The 13,795-nt window shown below is 46.6% G+C and overlaps 1 protein-coding gene across 1 annotated transcript in view; it reads right to left on the reverse strand.

Annotated features, from left to right (window-relative positions):
• LOC134947608 (uncharacterized) overlaps positions 1–13,795 on the reverse strand; it is a 146,393-nt gene that overhangs the window by 52,696 nt on the left and 79,902 nt on the right. Inside the window, exon 5 of the mRNA XM_063935612.1 lies at positions 3,902–3,982. Within this exon, the coding sequence (XP_063791682.1) occupies positions 3,902–3,982 (81 nt within the window). The remainder of the gene's footprint in view (positions 1–3,901; positions 3,983–13,795) is intronic.

The raw sequence follows: 13,795 nt of genomic DNA on the forward strand, positions 1-13,795 counted from the left end.
GCATCCACTTAGGACGTCAGAGAAAATGTTATCCCCCACAGCAAAATAGGAAACACATTGGCCACCACAGGAAAATGGATGGTGGGTAGTGTATGTTCCTTGGTTAGGAGGGGAGATGTGTCTAGCGCACTGACACAAACACAGACAGATGCTGACACACTGACACTGATGCTGACACACAAACAGATGCTGACAGACACACTAATGCTGACACACTGATGCTGACACACTGACATTGACACACTGATGCACAGACGGTTGCTAACACACAATGACACACAGATGCTGACACACTGTCTCTGACACACAAACTGAGGGTGACACACAAACTAATGATGACAGTTTCACCTTCCAATTATGTGTGTCCCTTGCGCCACCACATGCCGCTGACATGTGGGAGAGTAAGCCACTGCTTCTGGCTGGGAGGGGGGACACACTGCAAGCTACTGCCTGTTCATGCCGGGATGATGAGAAGATGTATTTGGCTGCTGCTGGGTCCTAGTGCCTCCTGACTGCTGCGGTGATGGCTTCCCTTTCTTACGGAGGAAGCGCAAAGAAGGAGGACTGGGGCACATAGTACACGCTGGCTGCCGTGCAGCAGTGCTGGAGGGAGGACTGGGGCACCTCCAATCCGGCCAAATTACCATGTTTGAATTGGCCCGGAGTGGTTAGAGGGGGTGGACAGCTACTAAGGAGAAGATGGGGCCCGGCCCACTGGCAAACCACTCCTCGTGTTGAGTAGGGGGTAGGATGATGGTAGTAGTGGGAAGTAGGTGGCTAGGGGTGATAGGAGTAGTGGTGGTGGGGAGCAGGGGCAGGATGAGAGTAGGATTGGAGAGCAGAAGGCAGGATGGGAGAAGTATTGTAGAGCAAGGGGCAGGATAGGAATTGTAGTGGACAGCAGGGGGCAGCATGGAATTAGTGGTAGGGGATGCAGGGGAAAGGAAGGAGTAGAAGAGACTTACCCTAACCGCTGCAGTCTGTTATCCCACTCTCCATTCACCAGCTGCAGGTGTGGGTAACTGTTAGTATACTAACCCTCTCCCCCTACTTCTATAACCCTAACAGCCAAACCAGCAGCCTAACCCTAGCCATTCCCCATTAGTGCCTAACCCTAACCGTCCCCCATTAGGCCCTAATCACCCCCTTAGAGTCTAACCCTAACCATACCTCCTTAGTGCCTAACCCTAACCCCCCCGCAGTCTAACTATAACCACCCATTAGTGCCTAAACCTAACCTCCTCTCCCCCACAAACTTACCCTAACTCTCTCCCCTGCATCTTAACCCTAACCCCCCCATAGCCTAACCATAACCCTCCCCCTAATGCCTAACACCCACAGCCTAAGCCTAATCATTACCGGAATACTTACATTCGAGATGCCGACAGTCGGGATTCTGGTTTCAGCCCTGTGGGCCGTGTCAGGACATCAGGCGCCGGCATTATACAGTGATGACATAATGGGGGGTCATTCCGAGTTGATCGCTCGTTATTTTTTTTTCGCAACGGAGCGATTAGTCGCTAATGCGCATGCGCAATGTCCGCAGTGCGACTGCGCCAAGTAAATTTGCTATGCAGTTAGGTATTTTACGCACGGTTTTTTCTTCGTTCTGGTGATCGTAATGTGATTGACAGGAAGTGGGTGTTTCTGGGCGGAAACGGGCAGTTTTATGGGTGTGTGCGAAAAAACGCTACCGTTTCTGGGAAAAACGCGGGAGTGGCTGGAGAAACGGAGGAGTGTCTGGGCGAACGCTGGGTGTGTTTGTGACATCAAACCAGGTACGACAAGCACTGAACTGATCGCAGATGCCGAGTAAGTCTGGAGCTACTCAGAAACTGCTAAGAGGTGTGTAGTCGCAATTTTGAGAATCTTTCGTTCGCAATTTTAAGAAGCTAAGATTCACTCCTAGTAGGCGGCGGCTTAGCGTGTGCAATGCTGCTAAAAGCAACAAACAAAAACGAGAAAGCGCTGTTCACTTTGGTAAAATATGTTCTTTACTGATATATATATAAAAAAAACACAATGCTATAAATACAAGCATATACCGGCCAGTATGAAATTTATAAAACAATTAATACATGATTCCTAAATCACACAGTAAAATAATTCTATATCACCCTTAATTAATGAATCTATTATTGCTTACACTAGATATATTTTCTTATATATTGAAGAAAATTCGAATAGATTTCACAATAGATTAATCAATAATTTAGTAGGTTAGGCATGCATGCATTCCATAAAAAGACTGAAGAATGGGTTAGTATGTTTCCAGTTCCAGCTGCACAAATGGGTTAATTTGTACCCAGCAAGTCCCTTATGCATATATTTGTTAGTTAGAGGCAGTGTGCAAGAATGTTACTATTTTTCATACGGAACCAAAACCTCCAACCACTTTTTCCTTTTTGTGGGAGGTATAATTCAAGGTTAGTCAGAAGTGTTAGATTCAGTCCAGAAAGAAATACAATAAGCAAATGCTCTCTATTTCGCCACAACCTCTAACCATCCACTTCTCACACGGTTAGTTTGATTGATTAGGTGAGGCACATATAATCAGGTGAATCATTATGCTGTGATCCGTTTCCACAAGGACTAGAGTGCATTTAGCAGAAGCACTCACTTGCAACTTTTATCCTTGATGGCTGTTAATTGCCAGCCTAATTAAAAAGTATATATATACACTCCTTCCCCTGTGCACTGGGGTTGGAAGAAAGGTAATGGAGAGTACTCTCCTGACTCACAACTCCTCTGGTATGCCCACAAACGCATTTCTCCGCCTCCGGGTCCGTTTCAGCGGCTTCGTCAGTGTGTCACACACTGACGAAGCCGCTGAAACGGACCCGGAGGCGGAGAAACGCGTTTGTGGGCATACCAGAGGAGTTGTGAGTCAGGAGAGTACTCTCCATTACCTGCTACAGTCATTTGTGTGGCTCATAAACCCTCATTACCGGCTGGTGAACTGCTTTCTTCCAACCCCAGTGCACAGGGGAAGGAGTGTATATATATACTTTTTAATTAGGCTGGCAATTAACAGCCATCAAGGATAAAAGTTGCAAGTGAGTGCTTCTGCTAAATGCACTCTAGTCCTTGTGGAAACGGATCACAGCATAATGATTCACCTGATTATATGTGCCTCACCTAATCAATCAAACTAACCGTGTGAGAAGTGGATGGTTAGAGGTTGTGGCGAAATAGAGAGCATTTGCTTATTGTATTTCTTTCTGGACTGAATCTAACACTTCTGACTAACCTTGAATTATACCTCCCACAAAAAGGAAAAAGTGGTTGGAGGTTTTGGTTCCGTATGAAAAATAGTAACATTCTTGCACACTGCCTCTAACTAACAAATATATGCATAAGGGACTTGCTGGGTACAAATTAACCCATTGTGCAGCTGGAACTGGAAACATACTAACCCATTCTTCAGTCTTTTTATGGAATGCATGCATGCCTAACCTACTAAATTATTGATTAATCTATTGTGAAATCTATTCGAATTTTCTTCAATATATAAGAAAATATATCTAGTGTAAGCAATAATAGATTCATTAATTAAGGGTGATATAGAATTATTTTACTGTGTGATTTAGGAATCATGTATTAATTGTTTTATAAATTTCATACTGGCCGGTATATGCTTGTATTTATAGCATTGTGTTTTTTTTATATATATATATCAGTAAAGAACATATTTTACCAAAGTGAACAGCGCTTTCTCGTTTTTGTTTGTTGTATTCTGTTGTGGAGGGGTTAGGATCATCCCTCAGAGTGCAGCTGCTTTTCACTTTGGGTGTGACAGCGCCATGTGCAAATTTGTATTTTAGTGCTGCTAAAAGCAGCTTGCGAGCGAACAACTCGGAATGACCCCCAATGATTGTTTAACTGCCGAATTTGTTCCTACCTGTGTAAGCAGTTTTGCAAACATTTGGCTTGGCAGATTCTGTGTTCCTTTTGTCAGTAAACGAACAGCAATAGGCCCCACCTATAAAAGAGGAAATATTACAATTCAAATATAAGATAAGTTTTATATAGCCAGTGTATTTATTTGAATATTTTTAACACCTTATATTCTATCTGCATTTTAGTTTTACAGTTACATAATTTTAAATAGCCTACTAGATGTCAATTCTACATTCAGTTCCAAAATTTTGATTTGTGTGATCTGGAATATACTGAAGAAAAATAATTAAAATGATCCTCTAGACCAGGCTTTTTCAACCAGTGTGCCGTGGCACACTAGTGTGCCGCGACCAGTTACAAGGTGTGCCGCAGAGCCAGAGCAGCTTCCTGCACCTTCAGAGTGAACTGTTGGCCCGGGCTCTTCTTAGAGGATTAGTCGTGCTCTGGCCGTGACCTATGCCTTCAAGACACGGCGGTGTGATAACATAGGTCACGGCCGCCGTGTCTCACCACCCAGCCAGCCCACCCGCCTGCATACACATCTTCCAGTTCCCGCCTGCATACACATCTTCCAGATCCCGCCTGCATACACAGCTTTCCTTGCCCACCCACATCCACACCTGCCCGACCGCCCGCTGCTCAGTATTCGCAGCACTCAACTATGAACAACCCCCGCCACTGAGGGACAGGGAGGAGGACAGCAGATAATATTTGTTATTTCTCTGACGTCCTAAGTGGATGCTGGGACTCCGTAAGGACCATGGGGATTAGCGGCTCCGCAGGAGACTGGGCACAACTAAAGAAAGCTTTAGGACTACCTGGTGTGCACTGGCTCCTCCCACTAAGACCCTCCTCCAGACCTCAGTTAGATTCTTGTGCCCGGCTGAGCTGGATGCACACTAGGGGCTCTCCTGAGCTCCTAGAAAGAAAGTATATTTAGGTTTTTTATTTTACAGTGAGATCTGCTGGCAACAGACTCACTGCAGCGAGGGACTAAGGGGAGAAGAAGCGAACCTACCTAACAGGTGGTAGTTTGGGCTTCTTAGGCTACTGGACACCATTAGCTCCAGAGGGATCGACCGCAGGACCCGACCTTGGTGTTCGTTCCCGGAGCCGCGCCGCCGTCCCCCTTACAGAGCCAGAAGCATGAAGAGTCCGGAAAATCGGCGGCAGAAGACTTCGGTCTTCATCAAGGTAGCGCACAGTACTGCAGCTGTGCGCCATTGCTCCTCATGTACACCTCACACTCCGGTCACTGATGGGTGCAGGGCGCTGGGGGGGGGGGCCCTGAGGGCAATATATGACACCTTGGCTGGCAAATCTACATCATATATAGTCCTAGAGGCTATATAGATGTAAAATTACCCCTGCCAGTATTCCAGAAAAAGCGGGAGAAAGTCAGTTGAAAAAGGGGCGGGGCTTCTCCCTCAGCACACTGGCGCCATTTTCTCTTCACAGTGCAGCTGGAAGACAGCTCCCCAGGCTCTCCCCTGTAGTTTTCAGGCTCAAAGGGTTAAAAAGAGAGGGGGGGCACTAAATTTAGGCGCAATATATGTATACAAGCAGCTATTTGGGGAAAAATCACTCAGTTATAGTGTTAATCCCTGCATTATATAGCGCTCTGGTGTGTGCTGGCATACTCTCTCTCTGTCTCCCCAAAGGACTTTGTGGGGTCCTGTCCTCAGTCAGAGCATTCCCTGTGTGTGTGCGGTGTGTCGGTACGGCTGTGTCGACATGTTGGATGAGGAAGGTTACGTGGAGGCGGAGCAGAGGCCGATAGAGTGGATGGATAGGTGGAAGGTATTAACCGACAGTGTCAACTCCTTACATAAAAGGCTGGATGACGTAACAGCTGTGGGACAGCCGGCTTCTCAGCCCGCGCCTGCCCAGGCGTCTCAAAGGCCATCAGGGGCTCAAAAAAACGCCCGTTGCCTCAGATGGCAGACACAGATGTCGACACGGAGTCTGACTCCAGTGGCGACGAGGTTGAGACATATACACAATCCACTAGGAACATCCGTTACATGATCTCGGCAATGAAAAATGTGTTACGCATTTTCTGACATGAACCCAAGTACCACATAAAAGGGGTTTTATTTTTGGGGAGAAAAAGCAGCCAGTGTTTTGTTCCCCCATCAGATGAATGAATGAAGTGTGTAAAGAAGCGTGGTTTCCCCCGATAAGAAACTGGTAATTTCTAAAAAGTTACTGATGGCGTACCCTTTCCCGCCAGAGAATAGGTCACGTTGGGAGATATCCCTTAGGGTGGATAAGGCGCTCACACGTTTGTCAAAAGGTGGCACTGCCGTCTTAGGATACGGCCACCTTGAAGGAACCTGCTGATAAAAAGCAGGAGGCGATCCTGAAGTCTGTATTTACACACTCAGGTTATATACTGAGACCTGCAATTGCCTCAGCATAAATAGGGCTGCTGCAGCGTGGTCTGATACCCTGTCAGATAATATTAATACGCTAAGACAGGGATAATATTTTGCTAACATTGAGCATATTTAAGACGTTGTCTTATATATAAAGGATGCACAGAGGGATATTTGCCGGCTGGCATCCAGAATTAATGCAATGTCCATTCTGCCAGGAGGGTATTAGAAACCCGGCAGTGGACAGGTGATGCTGCCTGTAAAAGGCACATGGAGATTCTGCCTTATAAGGGTGAGGAATTGTTTGGGGATGGTCTCTGGGACCTCGTATCCACAGCAACAGCTGGGAAGAAAATTTTTTACCTCAGGTTTCCTCACAGCCTAAGAAAGCACCGTATTTTCAGGTACAGTCCTTTCGGCTTCAGAAAAGCAAGCGGGTCAAAGGCGCTTCCTTTCTGCACAGAGACAAGGGAAGAAGGAAAAAAGCTGCACCAGCAGCCAGTTCCCAGGATCAAAAATCTTCTCCCGCTTCCTCTGAGTCCACCGCATGACGCTGGGGCTCCACAGGTGGAGACAGGTGCGGTAGGGGCGCGTCTCGGGAACTTCAGGGACCAGTGTGCTTGCCCACAGGTGGATCTCTAGGTTCTGCAAATAGTATCACAGTGATACAGGCTGGAGTTCGAGGCGACTCCCCCTCGCCATTACCTCACATCAGCCTTGCCGGCTGCCCTCGGAGAAAGGTAGTACTGGCGGCAATTCACAAGCTGTACTTCCAGCAGGTGAAAGCAAGGTACCCCTCCTTCAACAAGGCCGGGGTTACTATTCCAAAATGTTGTGGTACCGAAACCAGACGGTTCGGTGAGACCCATTCTAAAATTGAAAGCCTTGAACACTTATATACGAAGGTTCAAGTTCAAAATGGAATCGCTCAGGGCGATTATTGCAAGCCTGGAGAATTTCATGGTATCACTGGACATCAAGGATAATTACCTGCATGTCCCTATTTACCCTCTTCACCAGGAGTACCTCAATATTGTGGTACAGGATTGTCATTACCAATTCCAGACGTTGCCGTTGGTCTGTCCCCGGCACCGAGGTATTTACCAAGGTAATGGCCGAAATAATTATCCTGTACTTGGACGATCTCCTTATAAAGGCGAGGTCCAGGGAGCAGTTGTTCGTCGGAGTAGCACTATCTCGGGAAGTGCTACAACAGCACGGCTGGATTCTGAATATTCCAAAGTCGCAGCTGGTTCCTACGACGCGTCTATGGTTCCTGGGTATGGTTCTGGACACAGAACAGGATAAAAAGGGTTTCTCCCGGAGGAGAAGTCCAAGGAGTTGTTGTCTCTAGACAGAGACCTCCTAATACGTATACAGGTGTTGATGCATCAATGCACGCGAGCCCTGGGAAAGATGGTAGCTTCTTACGAAGAAATTCCATTCGCCAGGTCCCATGCAAGGATTTTCCAGTGGGATCTGTTGGACAAGTGGTCTGGGTCGCATCTTCAGATGCATCGGCGGATAACCCTGTCTCCAAGGGTCAGGGTGTCGCTGTTGTGGTGGCTGCAGAGTGCTCATCTTCTAGGGGGCCGCAGATTCGGCATACAGGACTGGGTCCTGGTGACCACGGATGCCAGCCTTCGAGGCTGGGGGGCAGTCACACAGGTAAGGAACTTCCAAGGCTATGGAAAAGTCAGGAGACTTCCCTACACATAAATATTCTGGAACTGAGGGCCATTTACAATGCCCTAAGTCAGGCTAGACCCCTGCTTCAACACCGGCCGGTCATGATCCAGTCAGACAACATCACGGCGGTCGCTCATGTAAACCGACAGGGCGGCACAAGAAGCAGAATGGCGATGGCAGAAGCCACAAGGATTCTCCGATGGGCGGAAAATCATGTGTTAGCACTGTCAGCAGTGTTCATTCCCGGAGTGGACAACTAAGAAACCTCCACCCAGGAGAGTGGGGACTTCATCCAGAAGTCTTCCAAATGATTGTACACCGTTGGGAAAGGCCACAGGTGGACATGATGGCGTCCCGCCTCAACTAAAAGTTACAAAGATATTGCGCCAGGTCAAGGACGCTCTGGTAACACCGTGGGTGTACCAGTTGGTGTATGTGTTCCCTTTTCTGCCTCTCTTACCCAGGGTAATGAGAATAATAAGAAGGAGAGGAGTAAGAACTATACTCATTGTTCCGGGTTAGCCAAGAAGAGCTTGGTAACCAGAACTCCAAGAAATGATCTCAGAGGACCCATGGCCTCTGCCGCTCAGACAGGACCTGCTGCAGCAGGGGGCCTGTCTGTTCCAAGACGTACCGCGGCTGCGTTGACGGCATGGCGGTTGAACGCCGGATCCTGAAGGAAAAGGGAATTCCGGAGGAAGTTATCCCTATGCTATTTGAAGCTAGGAAAGAAGTGAACGCAAACCATTATCACCGCATATGGCGGAAATATGTTGCGTACTGTGAGGCCAGGAAGGCCCCAAAGGAGAAATTTCAGCTAGGTCGATTTCTGCACTTCCTACAGTCAGAGGTGACTATGGGCCTAAAATTGGGTTCCATTAAGGTCCAGATTTCGGCTCTATCGATTTTCTTCCAAAATTGAACTGGCTTCACTGCCTGAAGTTCAGACTTTTGTTAAGGGAGTGCTGCATAGTCAGCCCCCGTTTGTGCCTCCAGTGGCACCGTGGGATCTCAACGTGGTGTTGGATTTCCTGAAGTCGTATTGGGTTGAGCCATTTAAATCCGTGGAGCTATAATACCTCACGTGGAAAGTGGTCATTCTGTGGGCCTTGGCGTCGGCCAGGCGTGTATCAGAATTGGCGGCTTTGTCATACAAAAGCCCTTATCTGTATTTTATATGGATAAGGCGGAATTGAGGACTCGTTCCCAATTCCTTCCTAAGGTGGTATAATTTTTTAATGTGAACCAACCTATTGTGGTGCCTGCAGCTACTTGGGACTTGGAGGATTCCAAGTTACTGGATGTAGTCAGGGCCCTGAAAAGTATATGTTTCCAGGACGGCTGGAGTCTGGAAAACTGACTCGCTATTTCTCCTGTATGCACCCAACAAGCTGGGTGCTCCTGCTTCTAAGCAGACGATTGCTCGCTGGATCTGTAGCACGATTCAACTTGCACATTCTGCGGCTGGACTGCCGCACCCTAATTCTGTAAAAGCCCATTCCACGAGAAAAGTGGGCTCTTCTTGGGCGGCTGCCCGAGGGGTCTCGGCTTTACAACTTTGCCGAGCTGATACTTGGTCGGGTTAAAACATTTTTGTAAGAGTCTACAAGTTTGATACCCTGGCTGAGGAGGACCTAGAGTTTGCTCATTCGGTGCTGCAGAGTCATCCGCACTCTCCCGCCCGTTTGGGAGCTTTGGTATAATCCCCATGGTCCTTACGGAGTCCCAGCATCCACTTAGGACGTCAGAGAAAATAAGATTTTACTCATCGGTAAATCTATTTCTCGTAGTCCGTAGTGGATGCTGGGCGCCCATCCCAAGTGCGGATTGTCTGCAATACTTGTTTATAGTTATTGCCTAACTAAAGGGTTATTGTTGAGCCATCTGTTGAGAGGCTCAGTTATATTTCATACTGTTAACGGGGTATAGTATCACGAGTTATATGGTGTGATTGGTGTGGCTGGTATGAGTCTTACCCGGGATTCAAAATCCTTCCTTATTGTGTCAGCTCTTCCGGGCACAGTATCCTAACTGAGGTCTGGAGGAGGGTCTTAGTGGGAGAAGCCATTGCACACCAGGTAGTCCTAAAGCTTTCTGTAGTTGTGCCCAGTCTCCTGCGGAGCCGCTAATCCCCATGGTCCTTACGGAGTCCCAGCATCCACTACGGACTACGAGAAATAGATTTACCGGTGAGTAAAATCTTATTTTTATTTCTCCTGTGGGGAACAATAGGATTTCAATAGGATTTTATGTGGGGAGAATAAGAATTTATGTATTTATGAGGGGAACAATGTGAATAATTCATGTGGGGAGCAATAGGATCTATGTGGAGCAATGTGATTGTTTTCCTGTGTAGGCCAATGTATGTGTGGATTATTTTTTTTTCACTGTGAGGGCCAATGTGTGTGTTTTGTTTTTTTCTGTGGGTAACTGATGGCGTGCCTTGCCAATTTTTAAATATTGTTCGGTGTGCCGCGAGTAAAAAAAAGGTTGAAAATCACTGCTCTAGACACTCAATCTCAATAATCATTAGCAAACATTACACAAAGATTGAAAGAGATGCTAGGCTGATTGGTTGTTATAAAAACATTGATACAGGTTGAGTATCCCATATCCAAATATTCCAAAATACGGAATATTCCGAAATACGGAATTTTTTGAGTGAGAGTGAGATAGTGAAACCTTTGTTTTCTGATGGCTCAATGTACACAAACTTTGTTTAATACAGAAAGTTGTTAAAAATATTGTATTAAATGACCTTCAGGCTGTGTGTATAAGGTGTATATGAAACATCAATTAATTGTGTGAATGTACACACACTTTGTTTAATGCACAAAGTTATTAAAAATATTGGCTAAAATGACCTTCAGGCTGTGTGTATAAGGTGTACATAAAACATAAATGCATTCTCTGCTTAGACTTGGGTCCCATCGCCATGATATCTCATTATGGTATGCAATTATTCCAAACTACAGAAAAATCCGATATCCAAAATACTTCTGGTCCCAAGCATTTTGGATAAGGGACACTCAACCTGTATTAGATTCTTGACTCTGTGGTCTGTGGTCACCACCTGCAGAACGACTCCTTTATTGGGAGTGTCTTGCTAATTGACTATAATTCCCACCTGTTGTCTATTCCATTTGCACAACAGCATGTGAAATTGATTGTCAATCAGTGTTGCTTCCTAAGTGGACAGTTTGATTTCACAGAAGTGTGATCGACTTGGAGTTACATTGTGTTGTTTAAGTGTTCCCTTTATTTTTTTGAGCAGTGTATATATTATGGCGAGACAGAGTTAGTTTCGCCAGGGAATGCAGTGTTTACTGGCACTTCTTCGAGCACTGACCCCCCCCCCCCCCCGCTGCATCGAGCTGACCGCGGCACTACTATTTCAATTCTGCTGAGGACCGGCAGCTAATCAGAATTCACTGCCAGTCCGCGGCAGATTTGAAATAGTAGCGCCTGTGCCACACCAAAGGTCACCGACTACAGCCTCCTCCTCCGTTGCACTGCCGCCGCCCTCAGCCTCCTCTGCCACCCTCAGTCCTTCTCTGCACCTCCACACCATGTCCGAGGCCCACAGCCTCCTCCGCCCTGCGCTGACCACAGCCTCCTCCACCCTGCGCCATCCACAGCCTCCTCATGCACCTCAGACCACAGCCTTCTCATGCACCACAGCTGCTAAATAGGTAATCTTACCCTGCTGCCTTTCTCTCTCCCTAGTCCCTACTGTATGCCCTTGCTGTCCCTCTCTCTGTCACTCTCCATGCCCCTATGTCCCTGCTGTCACTTTCCCTGTCCCTCTGTCACTCTTCCTGTCCCTACATCCCTGCTGTCACTTTCCCTGTCCCTTTGTCACTCTCCCTGTCCCTATGTCCCTGCTGTCACTTTCCCTGTCCCTCTGTCACACTCCCTGTCCCTATGTCGCTGCTGTCACTCTCACTGAAGTTTATCTCATTCCATGTGGCATAATGTGAATTTCGGCTCATTCCATGTGGCATAATGTGAATTTCGGCTCATACCATGTGGTATAATGTGAATTTTGGCTCATACCGTGTGCTATAATGTGAATTTCGGCTCATACAGTGTGCTATAATGTGAAAGGGACACCGTACTAGATAGTATAAGGGGTCCTACTATTGTGGTATATAATGTGTATAAGGGGTATATGGTGTGGTAAACTACACTGAAGTACTTGCCCCCTTTTCCGGAGTGCGCGCGCATAATTACAACCTTCACTTTTCCATACCCCACTTCAGAATTTCCACTTCAACCACTGTACACCCATTGTACTTCTCTGTAGCAAATACACACTAATGATGCTTTCCTCATTGATCTTGCCTACTGTACATTATATGATTTTGAGGACGTATTCTACAATCATTTTATTTATTTTTTTGCATATTTTATTCACAGACAAAGACAGATTATACTACTGTATCGTAGCAGGTTTTTCTTTAAACCAAACCTAATACCAAATGTGTTTTATTTACTGTCAAAACAAATGTTAGCAAGCTATTCTTGTACTTATGACCTTGGTGTGTATAAATAATGCACACCTTGCACATGTGCTACTGGGGCAAAGCTGGATGCATCTTGAGATGACTAACTCTGCAAATGGGTGTAGATGTGGTATTTTTATGTGAATTTGTTTTGAGTGTTTAAGAAAACAAATTAGCCCAATGCATCATCATCCTCTAAATGTCTACTTAAATACTTCAGTAACAGAGAATGCAAACTATATTTATAATAGCAAATACTAGTGCTGACTACATACTGTATGTATCAAGCTATAGACTGGCTTGCATCCATCCAATAGTGAGACTAGGTAAAGGTACTGCAAAGATAAATTTGTGCTCCAGTCAGCATAATTTGCATTTTATTTATACAGGAGGAAACAATTTTCTTGAAACTAATACAAACATCAGTCACATGAAAAGGTGACAAGTTTACATTAGTGATTGAGTGTGCAAGAGTAAATGACTGCTTTAAAGCTATGGCGTTTGCTGCTAAAGTATATTTTGCTTCCAAATCATTCTTAACAAAGCATAGCCATAAGTGGTAGAAATAGCATGATTTCTCTGACGTCCTAGTGGATGCTGGGGACTCCGTAAGGACCATGGGGATATAGCGGCTCCGCAGGAGACAGGGCACAATAATAAAAGCTTTAGGATCAGGTGGTGTGCACTGGCTCCTCCCCCTATGACCCTCCTCCAAGCCTCAGTTAGATTTTTGTGCCCGGCCGAGAAGGGTGCAATCTAGGTGGCTCTCCTGAGCTGCTTAGAATAAAAGTTTAAGTTAGGTTTTTTTCTTTCAGTGAGACCTGCTGGCAACAGGCTCACTGCTACGAGGGACTTAGGGGAGAGAAGTAAACTCACCTGCGTGCAGGATGGATTTGCTTCTTAGGCTACTGGACACCATTAGCTCCAGAGGGAGTCGGAACACAGGTCTCACCCTGGGGTTCGTCCCGGAGCCGTGCCGCCGACCCCCCTTGCAGATGCCGAAGTTGAAGAGGTCCAGAGGTCCAGAAACAGGCGGCAGAAGACTTTCAGTCTTCATAAGGTAGCGCACAGCACTGCAGCTGTGCGCCATTGTTGTCAGCACACTTCACCAACAGTCACCAACTGTCACTGAGGGTGCAGGGCGCTGGGGGGGGCGCCCTGGGCAGCAATGTATAATACCTTTTTATGGCTAAAATACATCACATATAGCCCTTGAGGCTATATGGATGTATTTAACCCCTGCCAGATCTCACAAACTCCGGGAGAAGAGCCCGCCGAAAAGGGGGCGGGGCCTATTCTCCTCAGCACACGGCGCCATTTTCC

Source organism: Pseudophryne corroboree, chromosome 8 (genome assembly GCF_028390025.1).
Source record: "Pseudophryne corroboree isolate aPseCor3 chromosome 8, aPseCor3.hap2, whole genome shotgun sequence".
NCBI lineage: Eukaryota > Metazoa > Chordata > Amphibia > Anura > Myobatrachidae > Pseudophryne > Pseudophryne corroboree.